General features: G+C 38.8%; 1 protein-coding gene across 4 annotated transcripts in view; it reads right to left on the bottom strand.

Moving 5' to 3' along the window:
- The window catches only part of LOC107082107 (low-density lipoprotein receptor-related protein 1-like), a 128,147-nt gene that overhangs the window by 57,379 nt on the left and 49,880 nt on the right, over positions 1-20,888 (bottom strand). For all 4 annotated transcript variants that reach the window (XM_015370599.1, XM_015370600.1, XM_015370602.1 and 1 more), the window contains exons 7-13: positions 8,064-8,226; positions 4,476-4,698; positions 3,343-3,532; positions 3,109-3,252; positions 2,485-2,721; positions 1,862-2,042; positions 847-1,069 (exon numbers count right to left, since the gene is read on the bottom strand). In XM_015370599.1, coding sequence (XP_015226085.1) covers positions 847-1,069; positions 1,862-2,042; positions 2,485-2,721; positions 3,109-3,252; positions 3,343-3,532; positions 4,476-4,698; positions 8,064-8,226 — 1,361 coding nt within the window. The remainder of the gene's footprint in view (positions 1-846; positions 1,070-1,861; positions 2,043-2,484; positions 2,722-3,108; positions 3,253-3,342; positions 3,533-4,475; positions 4,699-8,063; positions 8,227-20,888) is intronic.

The raw sequence follows: 20,888 nt of genomic DNA, 5'->3' as shown, positions 1-20,888 counted from the left end.
TATTTAGCCTTAAACCTGAATATATTGTGTTTGTTATTTTGTATGTCTAATTATGTTTGGTTTTGTATGGGGACTCCACATAGAATAAAGTATTTCAGATGCATAGTGTTGTATTATGCTAGGGGCAAGTATTCTACTTAGGGGAGGGGTTCCGTTCATTCGTTGTTTCTAATAATCAAAAATTAAGGGTTTCATTTACAGTATATGATTGTCCTCAGGTGGTCGAATAGGTGAATTAATTGGATTAAACAGAAAGTAGGTCGGGTTGCTGTCAATTGGAACCACTTTCAACATTCTGCATTCCAAATTGAGGCAATCTTCATCAGTGCAAAGTGTTTGCACTGTGTTGCATGAGATTATGGAATGATTGCATGATCGCTGTACTTTGAGCAGCATTTGGGTAAACTCTGTATGGTATATGTGTTCAGTTTGTATAAAATATTTTTTTCCTAAGGCTGTACCTCATCTGACTAAAGAACTGAATTGAGGCAGAGCTATTATTCCTTTTTGGGCTTCTTAATATTTCCAAAAAGCTTTTTTTTTCAAATCCTGCACATATTTTGTCCAACATAGAGCAGCTCTACATTTACTAACAGCTATTTAAACATCAGATCATTAGAAACCTGCTACTGTAATTGTATTTTCAAATGATAGGGAAAAAAATATAATTCATTTATTCAATATAATCATGTTATGTCAGTTACTGTATTATGTATTTTAAACATACTATAAAACCATCAGCAAAGGCTACAAAATACTTTATACCAGTACGTTCACAGAAAGATCCAGATTCTATAACCTAGTCTTTAGTTGCTTTAGTCGTTTAGAACATAATCCTGGTCAGACCTTTCGTCCAGAATTGTTGAGATAGACCATCTCAATGCGGTCATAGTAGGCATCCACCCAGTAGAGGATGCCCTGTGGGATATCCAGGCTGAGTCCGTTGGGCCAAAGCACCGTTTTGCTTGTCAGGAAGACGTTTCTGTTGGAGCCGTCCATCCAGGCCCGCTCGATTTTGCCTCTTTTGCTCTCTTTGGGATCCTCTTCCCAATCTGTCCAATACATCCACCTGAGAAAGAACATTAGTAATTGTCACAGGAGAATCTCATGATTAAAAAAACAATATTTGCCTTCATATTTTTATCTTTTTTAGTCTTAAACAGTTTTGGAGCTTTGGAAAAAAAAACATACCGGTACATTGGGAATTACACTTTCTGTCCCCCAAAAAATCCTTATCCTTCATCAATTAAATTAAACTTTTAAATCAAATTATAAAACGTTGCAGCATTTAGCTAAGTCTAATATTCGCTGTTTGCAGTAACATGGCAGATATAACCACTCTTTTTCTTCAATCTTTTTGTCCTTTCTTTTCTCCAAACCTCCCTCCAGCCCTTCCCTCTTTCTGTGCCTGATGGATTAGGTGCATTAGTGGAAGCGAGGGCCTTTCTCCCGGGAGTTGTGCGGACACACATCACGCTGTCACCACCAATCCAAACAATGCGTTTGCAAACGCATGATTCTGTAAAGAAAGCTGGGAACTTCTTATCAATAAACACATCCACGCACACCAAGATTAAGTGTTCTCTGAAGCAGCAAAGGATGGATCTGCCTGCACGTCTGTTGGAGGAAATCAATCAGTTATAATAGGAGGGGGCATCAATAAGCATGATAAATGCTCTGTGAGATATGATGAAGAGATAAGCAACAAGATGAATAAAATAAATCTTTTTGTGTCGATGAAGCTGATCCAAAATGATGAAACAACTGCAGCTCTGGATTGAAGCTCTTTCAGTGGAACAAAAAACATCAAACACCCTCCCTCCCGCCCACCTCCCCTGTTTCTCTCTCTGCCCACCCTCACCCGTGCAGAGGATCCACCACAATGGCACGAGGATGAGTCATTTTCCCCTCAATGAGTGTTTTGCGGGTCTGGGAGGCCTTTTCCAGCCGAGCTACGCTGATGGTCTTCTTGGGTCCGTCATCCGTCCAGTACAAGTTGTTTCCCATCCAGTCCACAGCTATACCTTCCACTGTGTGGATCCCTGAACCAGACAGGAAGGTTGATTGTTATATGACATGCTATTTACAATCTAGTTTAAACAATCTTTTCTTTTTCTGCTGGTGCATTTTTGTTCTTTTTTTTTTAACAAATCACTGATTTGTTACAAACGTGGGTTCTACTTTGCAAAAATGGCTGCAGAAAAAGTTGCATCTCAAATTTTTCTGTGATGTAAATTGATCTCACTGTGCTGATGCAAAATGCCTAAATTTAAATGATGGGTTTTTTGAAAGAATATCTATTTTAATGTTTTTCTTAACCACTGCCCAAACAAGAAGTATGCTATTCTTAAAAAGCAATAACATTTAAAAGATCCTGTTTACCTAAAACTGAGGAAAATTTTACTTCACAAGAATAAAGGTATTTTAATGTAAAGACATTTCCTCTATAAGCATGCCTAGCAAATTAATCTGCTGTGACTTTACCTTCTTTCAGGATTGTATCCCTCTCTGTTCCGTCGATTTTCTGTCGCCCAATGATGTAGTTTGTGGCGTCGGCAAAGTATATGAACTCACTCCCTGCGTGGAAGTCGAGAGCTCTGGGGTTCATCAGGTTCTCGATGGGGATCATGTATTCGTCTGGTACCTTGGCGTTCATGTCCATGCCCCTGATGACACCTGGGCGGCCCTTGCCATAGACCAGGAAGAGCTCATGCTCAGGCTCTGCAGCAAAACAAGACCAGCAGGGCTCAGACTAAGTCTTGTTAAGCTGAAGTTCCTGAACCAGTCATTAAAAAACATCTATTGACTAAGAGAGTTCAGATATGCAAGTTGTGCCAAATTGGAAAGATAGTAAGTTTCCCTTGGTAAAATCAATTCTTCAGTTTTAGAAGTAAGTAGGTTAATAATGATTGTAAATTAATAACAAACAGATCAACTGGATCTCATTTATCCTTCTATCAATTCTGCAACAATGCTGAGTTGAAAATAGTTGAACGTCATTCAAATGCTGAAGCAAATGTATGGCTTATAACTTCTGATCACAGCAGCTGTAGAAAATGACTCGACTGCTTCTCATCCAGCCCTACGGCAACAATTTCTTGATCTTACTTTTGCAGGACTTCCCATCACTGCCCAGACTAAATCCAGAGCGACAGCGGCACGTTCTTGTCTTATGTCCGTTCCCGAGGAGACAGAGGTCTGAGCAGCCTCCAGCCTTTCCAAACTGATCCATCTCGCAGGCATGACTGCGTACTGGAAACCAGGAGAGGGCAGAAATAAAGACGGACTGCTACAATGGATGATAAATGACAGCATATGAGAGTGTGGCGTGTGAGTGAACACCTGGAGGCTGACGTCTCTGGTGGTAAACATGCAGAGCTCCTCCTTTGTCCACTCTGGTCACTACTTGGTAGTCGGTGCTGTTAAAGCGGTTGATCCGGATCACGCTGGTTTTAGGCTGCATGTTAGCATTGTCTGAGTTGGTGGCATACAGGTAGTTCTCAAACACAGTCAACCCGTACAGATGCTCAATCTAAAAGGAAAGAAAAACACAGAGTGGGATGTGATGGCACTTAGTGAAAAAAAAGAGCTTTATTAAAGTACTAAAATTAGAATTTGATGAAAGCTGCCATTAATTCTATTTAAAACTAAATCTAAACTAATCATTTTAAATCAGCAGTTAAATCACATCAGTGTAAAAGGCTGATTAGGGTTAAAAGACAGATTCACATAGTCTTCTAGACTGGTTTGTAGAATAATGTACATTCAAATACATGTTTTTCTCTTGTACTGAGCTTGAAATGTAAATACTTTGATTATTTATTTAAAATATCAACTATTTTAAAGGTTGGCTAATATTCTGTTTGAGCTCTCAGGGTGTTCAATAACCTCCCTGTTTACACAGTTATCAATTTGGGATCAAATTAACACCCTAGTAGAGACTAGTTATAATTTTAGGAACCTCTGAAGGTAACTGGTTGTGTGTGTGATACGATTTAGGGGTAGAGGGGGGACTGGTCGCATGCTTTTCAGATTTTCATTTGAAGAAATTTTGGTTTTCTGTTGTTCTGTACAGTAAAATCCAAATAAAATACTTTCAAGTTTGTGTTTGTAAAGTGAAAAAATCAAACGAGCTTTAGTTAGTATTGTTTTCTAAGCTACTATATGTTCCTTTCCTAAACGGAAGGAATGAAAAAAGCGTAAAACATGAGAGCAAAAGCTTTGAGAATCACTGTGCATCAGCAGCGCTGCTACATTAAACAGCACTGGACACATTTATCCAGCTTACTTAATGAAAAAGCAAATGTCCAACAGCTACTCTCAGCTTGCAGTTTACTTGCCAAGAACACATTACAGGAGTTCTCAGGGGTAACATTGAATGTATTTAAGGCATACGGGGAACTCTAAAGGATATTACAAAGCTTTTCAGCTCGTAATGAATAGCCAACGACTAAAGAGGGATAATCTCCTCTCACCAGTAGCCCCTGGATGATGGTGTGACGGTTCTTGCCCTCATAGTCCACCACTTCGATGTAGTCCAGGTAAGCATCAGCCCAGTACACCAGCCTGCTGACGAGGTCCAGGGTGATGCCATGGGGGAACACGATCTTAGTGTCGACTAGTTTGGTACGGTTCTGGCCATCCATGTCACAACGCTCCACCTTAGGGATCTGACCATAATCTGTGAAGAAGACCTTCCTGTAGAAACAAAGAGAGCTGAGTGAGAGAAAGCAGACTGGCAGAGAGATGGACACTGAGAGGATATAATAGGGTAGACTGCATTAAAAGAATGGTTTAGAGAGAATATAAGTACCTATTTTGGTACTTACTCCAAAAAAACAATCTGTATTTCCAATTTTATTTCCCTACTGATCTTAATGGAAGCAATATTCTGGACACTATCACTGCCTTCATAAAAAGCAGATCATGTCTAAATCCGTGTATCATTCGTTCTTTCGTTTTTCAAATTAAAACCAAAAATTAAAAATGGGAAAATGCACTTGTTGTTTAAATATTTGTTTTCGAAACAGGATCATGATTTGTTTTTTTCCTTTTTGTTTTGAAAACAAATATTGAGAAAACAAGTGAATTTCTGCATTTTTTATTTTTGGTTTTAATTTGAAAAACAAAAGAACAAATGATACACGGACTCCTCTAACTATAAATGTCACTTAAATAACCAAGGCTGAGGCATAGTAACATAAAGAACTGACTATAAGTTTCTTTATATCTTCTTCACAAGCATTTATATGATATGTGGGACTTTAAGTAATTCATTTCCTCCATTTTCTTTTCAATGTAGAAAAATGCTGCTACAACTTCAATTCAATTCATTAAACAAGTTAGAATTTTTTTTTCTTTGAAATTTTTTGTTGTGAATGTAATGTAACATGCTTCCTTTTTTATTTATTTATTTATTGTCTTCTAATGGAATTTTTATAGCAGTGTTTTTATGTGTGAATGTAGTGAGACACATACAGTAGTTGGAATACGTAGCAGCCAGAATCTGTACCCAAATCAATTTTCCTTTGGGACAATAAAGTTAATTTTATCTTATCTTAATTTATTGTGCATTCCTCAAATTTAATCAGGGTAAGATTAACACACACAGGCTCCAATATAACCATACAGCCAGGCTAATATTATTTGTTTATTATGTTTAATGCACCTCTCTCACTGCTTGGTAGACATCAATAAGGTTCGACTTTTTTTCCCTCCAAAAGCTTAAGATGAACCCGTTTCTCCCAATCCAACATTTTTAATGTATTTTTTGTAACCATTGTCCTGTAGAAAATTAAACATATTGAAGTTTGACTCATTTGGCTGTTTGTGATGAGTTGAAGGTTTTTTGCAAACATGTTTCATCTCTAGCAACAAGTTGAAATGACACCTGTGCTGTGCATGCAGATCTTGATAAAACAAATTCTACAGAACAGCACCACAGCCTGCTTCTTTGACTTAGGTTTGTTCACCAAGAACCTAGAATTCGATTGGAATCAATACAATTTCTAATTCGTAATTCTGATCGCCACTCTGCCAACAGGACAAAAACTAACAAATACCAGTAAAGATGAAATCTGCAGGACTGTGCGCGCAAACGTCTGTTTGGAACCATCTGTATGGAAGTCACTCCAAAGAAATCACATAAGCACTACCATCATGATTCATAAGGCAAAACGCATAGCCAATACACTACATTCTTAGACATTCTGCACATGTGTAGAAAGCGCTTAAAAAACTGAGCAAAAGTCCAGTTGCCTCCCAATTCAAGCCTGTTTGGTTGTTACCATTACCCAGATGACTGACAATTTACTCAGGCAACCATCTGTTGCGCTGCATCGTTTAAAAATGTAGCTCAATATTTATTAAGCACTTGATCAGTCTGCTAAGTGCAACAATTGTGATGGAGTCGTATTATGTAAAGGAAAAACGCACAGCAAACAAACCGCCTCAGCCTCGTATTTGACCTACTGCACCAGTGTTGTGCTAACCCCCCCGAACTGTAGCGACCCTTCCTTAAGCAGAGCAGAGCCTTTTTGATCCTTTCGTCCTTTTGAATTTTTTAACAGATATCTGCCTTGTTTGTTATGGGCTCTTGATAATATGAAAATCATTATAATATAGATCTACTGGACTCAGTAATAATGTAAAGGGCAACTATATTCATTGCTTATTTTATTTCATTTGGGATCTGTTTTATATGATGATATCCACCGACTGAGCGACGGAGTATAAAATCCCATTGCTCCTCTATCCACAAAATTAAAACATCATTACTTCCTACTGTAGTACAGTTGAGTGCAACTGAGTGGAACTGAGGTAAAGTGAACGTTACGCAGGCTATAAATTCTGTGGGGATAAATACTTTAGTACACCTGTTGCACTGCATTATTATTCAGCTCCTAGCACAGAACCACAATCAGAATCAGTTCAGTAAAATAACAAAAATCAATCAATCAATCAATCTTTATTTCAGACACAAAAGAGGTCCATAGTAAAAACAAAAGAAAACAAAAGAAAAAGAAAACAAAAAGAAGCATGACAGTCACTGAGCCACAAAAAAAGATGTCATGGTTTTGGTTCTGTTTTTTCTTTTTTCTTTTTGAGTTTTCATTGGTTTCATTTCCATTTTGTGTTCTTCTAGATGTTTTTGGTTATGGTGGGATTTTTTGATTTGTTGTGAAATCCTTTTTTCCTTTTTTTTTTGAGTTTTTACAGCACTATGGGATGTGTGTGCTAACCCCCGCGCCACCAAAGCCCGCCTGTGAAATCCTTTTTTCCACGTCCACAAACTCAGATTCACCTATTCGTTTAGCCTGACTGATTAACTAACAGGAATGATAGAGTGCTGGGTTAGAAACAACTGAGTTGGAGATACACACATTCACAATCAAAAAAACCAAACATGTCAAGTAACTAAGTTACTAGTTAATGTACTTAAGTAGCTTTTTTGGCTTTTTTTTGGCATCCGTAATTGGGCCTTTTGTTCCTTTTTTCGTTTAACTTACTAAATTTAAATACAAAAATATATACTATTACTATACTTTACTATTTTCTTTATCAAAACTGGGTCGCTACTTCTATACATACTGTTAAAGAAATGATGTAACAGGTGCAGAAAAATTGGGAAAATCTAGTTTCTTTGCATAGAACTTTCTTTTTGTTTAGAATTTTTTGAAGATATTTTTTATGGTTAAAGGCAAACATTTCTTTTTACTTTTATACTTAATCACAATGATAAACCTTTACTTTTTTAACTTTTACTTAAGTAAAATAGTTTAATCAGTACTTTTAATTTTACCGGAAGTTTTATTTTACACGGGTATCTTTATTTCTAAGTAAATCATGCTAGTACTTTTTCACACCGCTGCTCAAAACCTACAGTCTGAGAATCATTGCTTAGACAGAAGATCATCTGAAAGCAGCCTCTACCGCCTCCCCCTAGCCAATTCTTCATATGGTGTTTCAGAACTAGTCATGACAAACAGCAACTCAGGCAAACCTTGAATAGAATAAAATCTCTTTAAAAGCTTTTTTTGCATAAAAAGAAGAGCAGCACTGACCCCATGGTTGGATCCAGAGCAATGCCTTTAGGATTGTACAGCTCCTGGTCTAGGAGGGTTACGCAGGTCTGCCCATCTTTGTCACATACAAAGATTCTGTCATCCACATCGTCCACAAAGTAGAAGTTTCCGGTGAGCCAGTCAATGGCCATCTGTTCAACATCTGAAATAAAAAAAGGGGACATTAAAGGACAAAACATCAATCAGTGTTTAACCCTCACAGGAGTTATCAGTTGGCCAAAATTAGTCCAGAAGCACACCGTAGACTCATTTAGAATGTCACATCTAAAGCACTAAAGGCTTAAGCTGTCTTGTTAATTTCAGTGTTCATGGTGAATCACTAAGGAGCATCCGCTGCAGGTCCAGCAGGTTCTGCAACAGCTTTTCATCAGACTGTTGAACTTTTGAACTCTAAACTGGACTCAGCATCACACTTGCCACATTATACCAATGCCAAACTTTTATAATCCTTTTAAATAAGTCACATCTCAATGTTCTACTGCATTTTGCACAATACTTATTTTACACTGCACTGAACTTTTTTATATTAATGCACTATTTTAAACTGATTTCTTTTTCTCCTATATTGTTGCATTTTGATCATTGCTGCACTTTATATTGGTAATGTTTATCTTACTCTAGCTGCAATAATTACACTGCTATGAGCTGTATGCAACACAATCGCGTTTTTGTATACACTCTGTCCATAGAAAATGACAATAAAGTTTGTGTAAGTTTAAAGACTAGGCAAAGATAGCATATATGGATGAGGGTTTTGTCCAGGAACCCAGAGTGCAGGCTGTGGGGATCAAACCGGGTACTTGCAACCTTCTCAGAAGACAAGCGCACTGCTCTAACCACTAGGCCAACACTCCCCATAAACTAGAAAACACATATGTTCCATGGAATTACTCTTAAATATCCCACACTTGCCTAGCAGTATTAACTGTACCAGGTATTAAACTGTATTAATAAGACTTTGATTCACTGTGAACTGTTTTTAAAAAGCAACCAAAGAACAGAAACAAAATCTCAAGTGTACCTTGAGTAAAATCCGAGCCTTACCGCTTCTTTTCTGCAAGTTTATTGATATAAATTAAATAAATCTTTGTTGTCATTGTCATGACTGCAAGGTACAATGCAATTTAAAATGCTGTTTATGGTCAAGATTTTACTCCAACTAAAAAAGCTAATAGCATTAAAAGAAGGATTGAAAGGGGCCTGGTAAAATATTTAGATTTTTCTTAAAAAAGGCAAACAAAGAAACTTACCAAGAAACTTTCAGGGTCTTAAACTGAAATATGACTTTGAAAAAAAAAGATTTCTTCCGTTTTCTAGAAATTCAGCACTATTTAGAAAAAAACAAAGAGGGACCAGACAGTTGTTGATAATTTGAATATTTATCTAAATTTATACGAATCAGCCTCCATTAACATATTAACATCCAAACTGTATGAGTTTCAAAAACTGGAAGGTAGGGATACATTATATATTAAGAAGAAATGGGAAGGCAAACGTAAGATCCACATGGATGACTGGTTCAATATTTCGCTTTGAACTCAGAGAATATGTTCTTTGGCAAACAGGATATTGTGTGATGAGGTTGTGTTAGACATATATGCTTTATTTAATGCTAAATGCCTGTGAAAAAGCAAAAAGAAAGCTGGAATACTGGATTCATGGTCTTCAGTACATTTTCCACATGAAAGAACTGACATTTGTACTAAAGCTGGAACAAGACAGATTTGAAAAATGTTGGTCGCCATGGTTGACCTTCATGAACACTATATATGAAACTGATGAAAACGAGGTGACTCCCACAGCTCCCTCGCTACTCTGTTTCATTTTCTTTCATTGTATTAAAACATTGCTTCAATATGTTGATTTTTCTTTTTTCCTATGCTTTTTTCTTTCCTCTTGTTGGCAGTTTCTCTCTATTTTCTAAGAAAATAGAGAGATAGAACGGAGAAGGTAAGTAGTAGAGAGGAGGGATAAAGGGGTTAAAAATAAGAAAGAGGAGAGTAAGAAGAGGGTAGAGAGGAGCAGAAAGGAAAAGAAAAGGGGAAAAAGAGGGAGTCAGGGAGAGATTACAGGCAGTAGAAAGAAAACAAGGGGAGAAAAGGGAAGTCAGAAAAGAAGAGAACAGGATATTGGATGTTTAACAGTCCTATTGAAAGGTGGAATATTTACACTGTCCAAACTAACTGATGAGAGGCTTGATGGAGTTCAGTATACACACTCTGAACATATTAAACACTCTCTTGATGGTATTCCTAAAACAAGTTTTAAATTAAACAAAACGCTGTTAAAAAACTGTAATGAATATAAACAGTAGAATAGCAAAAGAAAAGATTATAAAAAGACTTAAGGCATTTTCACTGTGAGTTTAGGACAACTATGGCCATACCTAAAGCCCAGTGATGGCTTCTGGGGCAGATAGTCCTGGTTTGCATTGTTCCGCATTTCCAAATGTATGACTGTGTATTCATTCATAATAGAAAATTTCCCTCAGAGTCAAAAAAATAAGAAAATCCTGCAGGGCTGAGGGTGGAAAAGAAATACTGCGGTTTGTATTAAAAGGTCATGGAAATGACTCATAAACGTTGTGTTTCCTCTTCTACGACAAGTCAGCTGTGGCGATCCAGCACAACAGCAGCACTGGGTCAGAGTTCCAATTCGAGCTGATCTCACTGGTACCCCATTGAGGAAAGATCCTGAGACCTCAACATAACACAACATTTCATAGACAAGAGTACCCTGTGAAAATAGGGTACTGCCTGAAGGGACGGAGAACCACCGGTTGGGTCTTTAACCAAATAAATATCCCAACAGACATTAGGTATGATAAGAGGTAACACTAGAGTACCAGCAGCATTCACACAGTTGTGTCTCTTCTGCCATTGAAGCTTATTTGTCAACATTGTAGAAAATCACAAATATCCTTATCATTCCTGGTTGAAGCACTGCTTGAAGAAAGACACCTCTGATTTGTTAATAGAGCAGGCACAGTTATCCAGGCACAGTGATTACACTGGGATTTATCAGCCTACTGTACCTGGAATGTCTATACTTGTTTGGAGAGGTATGTCTTACCCACAGTCACCCATTCCTTACAATATCAATGACTGTATAATCTACATTAGTCAGCTATGTATTGATAATAGATCAGTTCATTCAAATAAAGTGAGAGGATAGAATCCGGTGAGATCCTTCACAAAAGTAAGAATATAAGACAGTCTCTGTTTTCAGCAGTAGATTCATACAGTACTCCTTATCAGCTTAACATACATCAGCACTTTTTTTTTGGTAATACATTTATATTGGGCTTTTTTCTGGCACTAGTTTGTTCCTTTCTAATGGCTCCCCTGGGTAACCACCCATACAAGAAAAAAATAAGTGGGTGAAAACTATACTTTTGGAACAGAAAAGAATTTGGGAGTGCAAGAAAAATGTTGGAAGGAGGGTTTAACAAGCCACAAGGACTCATATTTTCACAGCTGCTGCCAGCTCCACTCTCCACAGAGCGATCCTGACACACAAACACTTGAGGTTGCAGTCATACTCCTCAGGCCTTTGTGTTTGTGCAGAGCTCAGTGCTGAGGATGGTGGTCCAACACGGCGGTTTCTTTTCCAGGCTGATCCTGTCCCTGTGGTGTTTTAGTGGAGACCAGAGAATCCATTTCTCCGACCAGAGAAGAAACACATTATGGCAGGAAATGATGGAGCACATTTCTAAGTGCAAGAGTTTGAATAAAAGTGGACATTATAGACCAATAAAACTGAGAGTATATCCAGTGGAGCTCTCTGTATCTGAGAAAAAACTCAATTTGGGTATTTTGGGTTCAAGTAAAGTTACCCTTAAAGTATAAAGGAAGAAAAACAGGTGAAAAGGTGAGAAAAGCGGGGAGGGAAACATTTGTATCTGAACTTGGAAACTTGGCCATTGTGCAATAACATTTCTGAGGTTTATGGGAATCTGGGAACTGATTGCAAAGCTGTTCTGAGTTTTTAACTCACATTTTTCAGCTTAAACGATTCCAGGTGTTCAACAACACACACTGGCCGATTAAGTGACAAAAAAACAAAGCTGAGGAGGAGAAAAAGGGAGTGTGCTCGGTCTGTTTAGATTATTTGCCTTCTTGGGCGCAAACCTGCACTTCTGCTGAGTTTGACAACAAAAATGTCCGGAGCAAATTAGGAATCTTCTCTATCACCTCCCATTCTTTTTCCTCTCCTGCTTGCTGCATCATCCTTTCCCTTTCATCTGCTCCCTAGAGGAAGGGATAGAGTCTGGATTCATTAGGCCCAGCTCTGTCTGTCTAAAACTATCCTATAAAGAAGGCATTGCGTAATTAAACAAAATACAGAACAGATTTTTTTTTGGCCTCATCCCTCTGTACTGTCTTATAGAAGAAAAACAAAAATCCGTATCCAGGTTACTTATCACACAACTGTAGTCTAAGGAAAAATAGAAGTAAACAAATGTGAAGGCGTGTAATGATGTCTTACATCCTAAACTTCAATCCATTTGATTGAAGTTAATGTTTCTGTGATACTATTAAACTATCAGGACTGATTATTTAATAAAATCTTGACTGAACACAAACTAAAAACCTGTATAGAGTCAAATGGGAGGGAAGGTTAACTGGATATGAGTATAAAAACCAAACCGAAGAGTAAAAATCTACAAAAAGGAAAGTAGGCAAGAAGAGCCGACTTAAGGCTAACCACAGTGTTGGAGGGGAAAAAGGATTTGAAAATATTCTGTCTGGCTTAGCTTTTAAGTTCACACCACCTTAACAGGAGATCAATGTCTGTCCTAAGCAGCCAGCTCGGTGTGTGAGGGCAGAAGTGGAGCTCTGTGACAGCACCAGCAAGAAGAGAGGGCCGCTCTGAGATCAGCCCTCAGGTAATGTGGATTGAGCAAAGCCAAAGGCCAGAATCTGATTTTGTGTCCGATCTGACAGAAAACCGTGTCTGATGAGGTTGTGCTCTTTAGCTCCCATTGAAAGTCAATGGGGATGATCACATCCGGCCCGATTTCACGAACGGGGGCTTGCCTAACTCCGACTGAGATAGGCCCCGTGTCTTCTTTAGGCAGACTACGAAGCGATTCAGCTGCCTTTTCATGGGTGATAGGAAGACAGACGCGGTTACAAAGTAAAACACATCCAATTGGGGGAAAATTCCATTCCATTTTATTCCGCTTTATCTGGGGCCGGGTCACGGAGGCAGCAGTCTAAGCAGAGATGCCCAGACTTCCCGATATACACAACTCCTCCAGCTCTAGGGGGACCCTGAGGCGACACCAGGCCATCTAAGAGAAATAGTCCCTTGAGGGTGTCCTGGGTCTTCCATGAGGCCTCCTCCCAATGGGACATGCCTGAAAAACCTCCCGAGGGAGGCAACCAGGAGGCATCCGGAACAGATGGCCGAGCCACCCCAGCTGGCTGCTTTGAACATGGAGGTGCAACGACTCAATCTGAGCTCCTCCCAGGTAACTGAGCTCCTTACCCGAGCTTGAAGGATGCGCCCAGCCACTCTGCAAAGGAAACCCATTTCGGCTGATTGTATTACCATACTCGGTCATTACCCAGATGGGGGGAAAATACAAAATAAAATCTGTTAATCGCACAGAGAGTTCTTATATAGCACACAGGACAGACTCGTGCAAAAACAATGAATGAAATATTAAAAATAATTTTTACCCATGATAGGAGTTCAGGAGGAGAGAAACCGGATAAAGAGGTGATCCTCTTTGAGCCTCGCAAAAACGAGGGACAGAAAGCCCAGTTTATCAATCTCCTCAAAAAGAAAATAACTTCAGGAGGAGAAAAAAACGGATCTAGTAAAATAGTGATCCTCTTTGAGCCTCACAAAAACAAAATAACGAGGCGCAGACAGAGCAAGTAAGCGCAGCGTATCTCTCTCACCTCTTTATGAAAAAAGAAAGAAAAACTTCGATAAACCTCTCTGATCTCTCTCTGAGAATCACCTTTCACTGCCTCAGTCAACATATAAACCATCCCACTGCATTTACTGGCTTCGCCAGTGTTTTTTTTTTTTAATAACATGTGGGAAATTGATTTAATTTGTGTATACCACAATGACAGGAGTATAAAGAATCTGCGCAGATCTGCTCACCCTGCACAGTGTGAGCCTCTCTATAAGCAGTCAGTGTGACATGGAAAAAAATCAGATTGGAGATTAAAGTCGTACGCAACCTGTTATGACCTTAAGGTTGTGTATTTCTGCAACATCTTTTTTTTTTACATGGGAGGATGGCTGATCTTAACATAGATCTACAGCAGAGATCTAAGAATTAATTTAGATATAGCATTACAGAGAGAGTAGAATAGGACAGGTACAGAAATGGTTCAAGCTGATTTGTTTTGATTCGTTCACATCATTAGGGCAGCTATGAAATCTATCGGCTGACCACAAGAAGTATGCTGCATTAAGAGGGCCTTGCAAAGGTAGAAACATACGATGTAGAAACCTATGGGGATTTTCATTGTTACAGAACAACACAAAGAGATGGGTAATTGTTACATGGGAGGGAAAACATTGCATGTTTTGCAATTTAGAGAGCGTGCAATCTATCTACTTTCCACATCTAGAAACTGAAAGTGTTGCCTATTAATCTTTGGAGAAAAGCTCAGGCCCAGTCACATCAGGAAAGCCTCCTTGAAGATAACTTCTGGCAGTCGGTGGCAGTTGATTTGTTGTAATTAAATAAAGCAAAGTAGGGTTAATAAATACTTTGCAAAGCTTACAGCATCTCACCGTTTACTCTTAGCCTGGGCATCCAGACTAAGAGTAAACAGACTGACTTTGACGAGGCGTAAGTCAGTCTGGTAAGGCTCAGACTCTATGGTCTAAAAACAGAGAAAACATCTGTTGCTACCTGATTGGTTTTAACTTGTTTTCACTGACTCTGTTAGTTCTGCCCAGGTCCCAGACATCAGGCTCTACCCCCACCTTCACAGACTAGTTTATTCTATCATCCAAAAATGGAAAAAGATATGGGAAACTGGAGAAAGAAACACACAACTGAAATCCAACCAAGATAAACTCATCTAAACTGGCAGGACAAATATTAGCTGTGCAATCCACAGATCTGGACTTTATGGAAGAATGGCAAGAAGAAATGCTTTGGTGAAGAAAGCAAACACCAAAGGATCTGCAGCAGCAGTTACTGCAGTGAGAGCTGGTTCTGGGTACTAATAATTTCCCAAAGCATGACAACAAAATATAAAAAAGTGAATAGAGAAGAGGGAAAGGGGATAAAAGCTTATTTGGTTGTTTTTGCGTGTCTTTCAGTGTTAATCTTAATGAAAGCCGTAGAGGGAGGAGGTAAAAAGGGAGAGAGTAAACATCTGGACTGCTCATCTGTGGCATACTAAGGTCCTGAGTCACTCCAACCAATAACTTCCTGTTATAATAATATTCACCGCTGTCATTGGTTGCTGCTGACTGCTTCAAACCTCTCCTCCTCCTCTCTCACAGGCGGCCTGTGCAGGAAAGATTAACTCTTATGCCTGGGGACTCATATTATTATGGAAGATGAGGAAAGTCATGTTGCTTTACTTTTTCTAAAGCTGCACGATCACAACCTTCATCATCTGCCGTGCACATTCTGTCCTCACTCCTCAGCGTAGTCCCTTCTGCATTTTGTTAGTGTGTGGGCACTCCAACATGCATCTGTTAGTCTGTCAGTGAGTCTGAGTACAGCGAGGAAAATCCAGATGAATCTTACAGGAATCTTTTTGCAAATTCTTCTCCTTTTATATTTGATGTGTCACTTGTGAGCAGTCAAGTCTTTACTGAGAGCAGCAGAGGATATTGACTTTTCATTCCAATTAGATGCATAATCAAACTCAAGAAAAGCTGTTGCCAAATTTTTTAAGATGAGCGTGGATGATTGGGGGATCTAAATATAATACCAAATGCTATCAATTTATTTTTTTTATTTTGTTTAACGCTGTTTTCACCATTCTCTGCTTGTCTCATATTATAAGCAATAAAATAAACAAACTATGCTTTCAAATGACAGCTATGCCATAAGGAGCAGGCATCTGGAAAACAAAGCTGTCATCATGTGGACTTTTCATTTCACCGCTGACCTACAGAGTAAGTAAAACCTGTCATCTTGAATCTGCAGCCACATGGAAAGGGTTAATACATAGAGACAAGCCTTTACAGATCTGCTTGGTTTGCAATGCTTGTTTAAGAGAAAAGAGACAAGAAAACAAGCAAAGTGATGGGAAAACAGCCAATCGGCTCCAGTTAATAAAAGGCTTCTTTAACAATCTATTAAATGTTTGAGCGTTTCTATTAATCTGGTGTGCATTTCTCTATTTTCTCTCTCAGTCAAATTTCTGCTTGGAAAAGAAAACAGTTTGGGATCCAGAGTTGAGCACAAACTGATAACTACAACAATTGGAAAACCTGAGCAACAACAAGTGTTTGATTGTTTTTTCATCTATTCAGAAACAACAATAGTAGATATGTTGTTTTAATTAAAACTAAACATCTTTGCATCATTGTAATTATATTTATTATAATTAATTACACCTATTATAAAAACTAATTTGACATATTTTCTAGGAAATAGTTTAATTTAATTTGTTAAAATACGTTTACACTGTTAAAGCACAAATAAAATTATAAAGCCAAAGTATATAATCTATATGCAGCACTAAAATATGAACCTTGGATATAAAGAACTCAGTTCTGATTCCTTCGTAACCTATGGAGGCTCCTATCCAGTGAAACTAGGTTCCAATTGCAGGTCGAGCAAGCAAAGAATTCACTCAGCTCAGCGGTGAAACTAGCTTTTAGCCACTGCATAAGCCCTCATATACAGTAGATTGCAGTGCATAACTACCAAAGGTGCATAGAAACAGCTTGGGTTGACGATATGGGGCAGCATGTTAGTGAGTGACACCTAATAGGCAGGAATTGAAAATGTTGTCCTCAAAATTCATGTGTTCCAAGCAGAAAAAATGTCAAGTGTAAGGATACCAGTGAACTATGAATTTATGGCAGATATTTCAACAGCACGCAGAGTTTAAATAGGGGACATGTAAAAAAAAAAAAAAAAACAAGGGTCTGGCAGAAGAGAAGAAGGAAGGATACAAGTAAGAAAGTTTGGGTTGACGGGATGATGGGAGAAATGAAAAAAGTTGAATAAAAGAAAGAGGAACCAAAGGGAGAAAGACGGAAGCACACGTAGGTGGAGAAAAATGGAGAAGGAAGGAAACAAGAACAGGACGCAAAGGGGCTACATGGGAGAATAGAAGAGAGCAAATAATACAAAGAGAATTAAAGAATAAAGAGAGAAAAACAAAGCAGAGAGTGAGGAAGGAATGAGATGGGTAAAGATGGAAGGAGGGAAACAAATAAGGAATACATTTAGCAAAGATACAAGGTAGGAAGAACACAATGATTTCAAGGCAGATAAAAGTCAAAAAATAAGGAAAGGAGACAAATGGGATGAAATGAAGGATAACGCATCGAGTAAGAAAGATAGAGAAATACTGGAGGGTGGACACAAACTATAAATTAGCTAAATACAACCTGTGGAGGACACAAGGAATAAGGAATGAAGGACGCATAAAAGGGATACCAACATGATAAAGATCAATGGAACAAATTGAGGAATGGAAGAAAATGAATGAAGGAAGGACTCATTGGAAGATGGAGGAAAAGAAGGAGACCAGTAAGCACAGGAAGGAGCAAAAGATGGAAAACCCAAAGAAAAAAGAGAGGTAGCAAAGACAATGAATGAAAGTGAGAAAGTGCTCAAGCTAGGAAGGACTGCATTCATACATAGAGATAAGGTTTAAAATTTAGAAAAAGAAATATTTTTATCTTAAAAACCTGAAATGGAGCATACTCATAATTTCAAAGACTTTGCACTTGTTCCTGTAAACAGGCCCAAAGCTTTTAGCTTCTAGCATGTGCCTACAGTGACTGTCTTTGACACTGCCATGCCGAGTCATCATTCTCTGACCTTCCAATGCTCCTTCATTCATTCAACAAAGAAAATCCCTACTCTATGACTTACAATGCAATCCCAGCAGGAATTGCTTTTATTTAATTTCATTGACAGAATATGTGAGGATTAGGGGATTACAGGGAGAGAAGCAGGAACAGACAATAGAATTGTGTTTTACTCCAAATTGTGTTTGCAATTAAATGGGACTGATAACTTTCAGTCCACCACTTCTGAAGCTTTAGGACAGGATTATTCTTTTCATGGCTTCTTTGTTGTCCACCTGGCTGGAAACACAGATGGATGATAAAGGGTAGGAAGTGTGTGGGTGTTTTTGACCTGCGAGCAGCTAGAAACACGTCTGCTCTGCATCTGGCCTGTTAGATCTCTTTGTCTTGCTAAGTTTCATTTATACGGGCCAAAAGACTCATTGGTGAATTTGCAAAGAGAAACTTAAGCTGTGGAAAAGAACAGCTGCTTTTTATGTGCTGCCATGATATTTATGACTCACAGGTTGCAGACAGGGCTGCAGAAAGTCTCTGGATGTCTATGAACTCTACTTTTGCAACAGTTAATTTCTGTCTGTTTGATTTTGTATCAGACTTAAGTCTCTATCAAAAGTGTGCACTTTAATTTCGGATTAAGGATCTTAAGCTGTGAAAACTGTTCATAGTTTACACACAGCCATCATGTGCATCATTCTTGGCTATTAAAGAAGATTTGAATAAGTCATTCTTTGTGGGAAAAAAGCTAAAAAAAAATCTAAACGAGTTTTTTAAAAAGAAGAGTTGGGTACAGAACTTTTAGTTAGTTCTAGTTGAAGGATTATACATTCTGTCTAAATGATATACAAACACAGAAACTAATCTTTGGAAAAAAAAAAAAAAAGATGCCAAAAAGCATAAAATTTGTGTTTGGAAGGAAAAATGGAAGCTGGATTAAACTTCTAGAAAAGCCCAGACTTGAGCTCATCTAAACATGTATGGACTCTGTTTGATAGTGGTAACTGCAAACGAAACAACCAACATAATGGTCTCTACTTTTTCTAAAAGGATGAGTGAAAAAAAAGTTTCCTGTAATAATCCAGAAAATGATTGGTGGTTCCCATTTCTGTGCCAGTTCATAATTAAAAAGAACGAGCTACAAGGTTCAGTTCACAGAGAAGAAAATGAACTATTTCATGTTCATAGTTCACTTTTTCAAAAAATTATCTAAGTTCAAAAACCTATAAAGGAACTAGTTTAAGTTAATTTGGTAAATTAAGCTACAATCCTACACAATCGAACCTCATATTTCACCCTTTAAATGTGTGATCATAATATATATAGAGAAAAGGAAAATACTAGATGCAGTAAAGTTATACTGGATGAGTAGTGAAGCCTTTGTTTAGCCAAATTACACAGAACTTCAGAAACATGCAGGAACATTCAGGTTTTGCTTTAAATGATTTCTTACATTCCTCATTCAGTAGGAGATATTTTCCAAGATAGCTTGGATGCTTTAACTCAACGTGTTGCTTTAAATTTGAAGTGGACGTGGCTAAAGTATGGCTTGTTTGTTAAGTCCCAGTGGGCACAGTTTGCACAAATACGTTTGTTTTTTTTTCTGTCTTAGTCTTCACTTGTCATTTCACAAAACTCTGCCAACTGCTCTGCAAAACTGTCAACAAAAAAATACCAGAAGATGAGTGTGGAGACTAGTACTAGCAGTAGACATGCTGGTCTGTCATGCTAAGTGCTGTAAAACCAGACATTTTCCAATGAAAAGTATTGTTATCAGTTGAACGGGAACGCAAGCTGTGTGTCGCTCATTATTCAGAGAGCGAACATCCTCCTTCATGTTCATTACTTCGAAACTGCTCAGTTCAGTTCACCGTTCACTGAAAATATGAACATATTCATTGAACACCTTTCACTGAACCAGTTTATGCAGTTTATACCACTGCTGGTTGCAAAAACAAGTTGTTGTAGTTTAACTTTAAAAGCAACATTTGGACAAACATTCTTTAACCGGTCTACTTTATATATCTATATCAAAATTATCACTTTAGCATCCAATCCTTATTTTTGAAGCCATCTCAGTGCCATGCTTTGGTTTTTATTCTGTTTCAGTTTTGGACTAATTACTCCCACTCCAAGGTACATTTTCTCTAGACTCTTCAAAACCACCAGTTAGCATTATAACTCGCTCCAGCTGCTGCCACTAATTATCCCCAAGTCTGTCAACCTGTTGCAGTCCCTTTATATACCTGCCTTACTCTCTACTTGCTGCCAGAATGCAAACTAATCACTCTGCTTGTATGTGGTGCCAGAAGTATGTTACTACCTGCTCCTGCCATTCAGCCTGATTAGAAACACAGCAGCTTCTGGCCACAACCGTCTGGACCACTGCAAGCCCACGTCTAACCCTCTGTGCAACTGGAAGCCCACGTCTGACCCTCTGTGCAGCTGCAGGCCAACGTCTGACCCTCTGTGCAGCTGCAGGCCCACGTCTGACCCCCTTGTTAGCTGCAAGCCCACGTCTGACCCTCTGGGCAGCTGCAGGCCCGCGTCTGACCCCCTTGTTAGCTGCAAGCCCATGTCTGACCCTCTGGTTTGCTGCAGGCCCACGTCTGACCCCCTGGTTAGCTGCATGCCCGTGTCTGACCCCCTGGTTAGCTGCATGCCGACATCTGACCCCCTGGGCAGCTGCACCTCCACATCTGACCCCCTGGGCAGCTGCACCTCCACATCTGACCCCCTGGGCAGCTGCACCTCCACGTCTGACCCCCTGGGCAGCTGCACCTCCACGTCTGACCCTCTGGGCAGCTGGACCTCCACGTCTGA

This window comes from Cyprinodon variegatus, unplaced genomic scaffold, assembly GCF_000732505.1.
Source record: "Cyprinodon variegatus isolate N-32 unplaced genomic scaffold, C_variegatus-1.0 Scaffold47, whole genome shotgun sequence".
Taxonomy (NCBI): Eukaryota; Metazoa; Chordata; class Actinopteri; order Cyprinodontiformes; family Cyprinodontidae; genus Cyprinodon; species Cyprinodon variegatus.
Note: the sequence above shows the minus strand (reverse complement) of the source record. Positions and strands in the feature narration are given on the sequence as shown.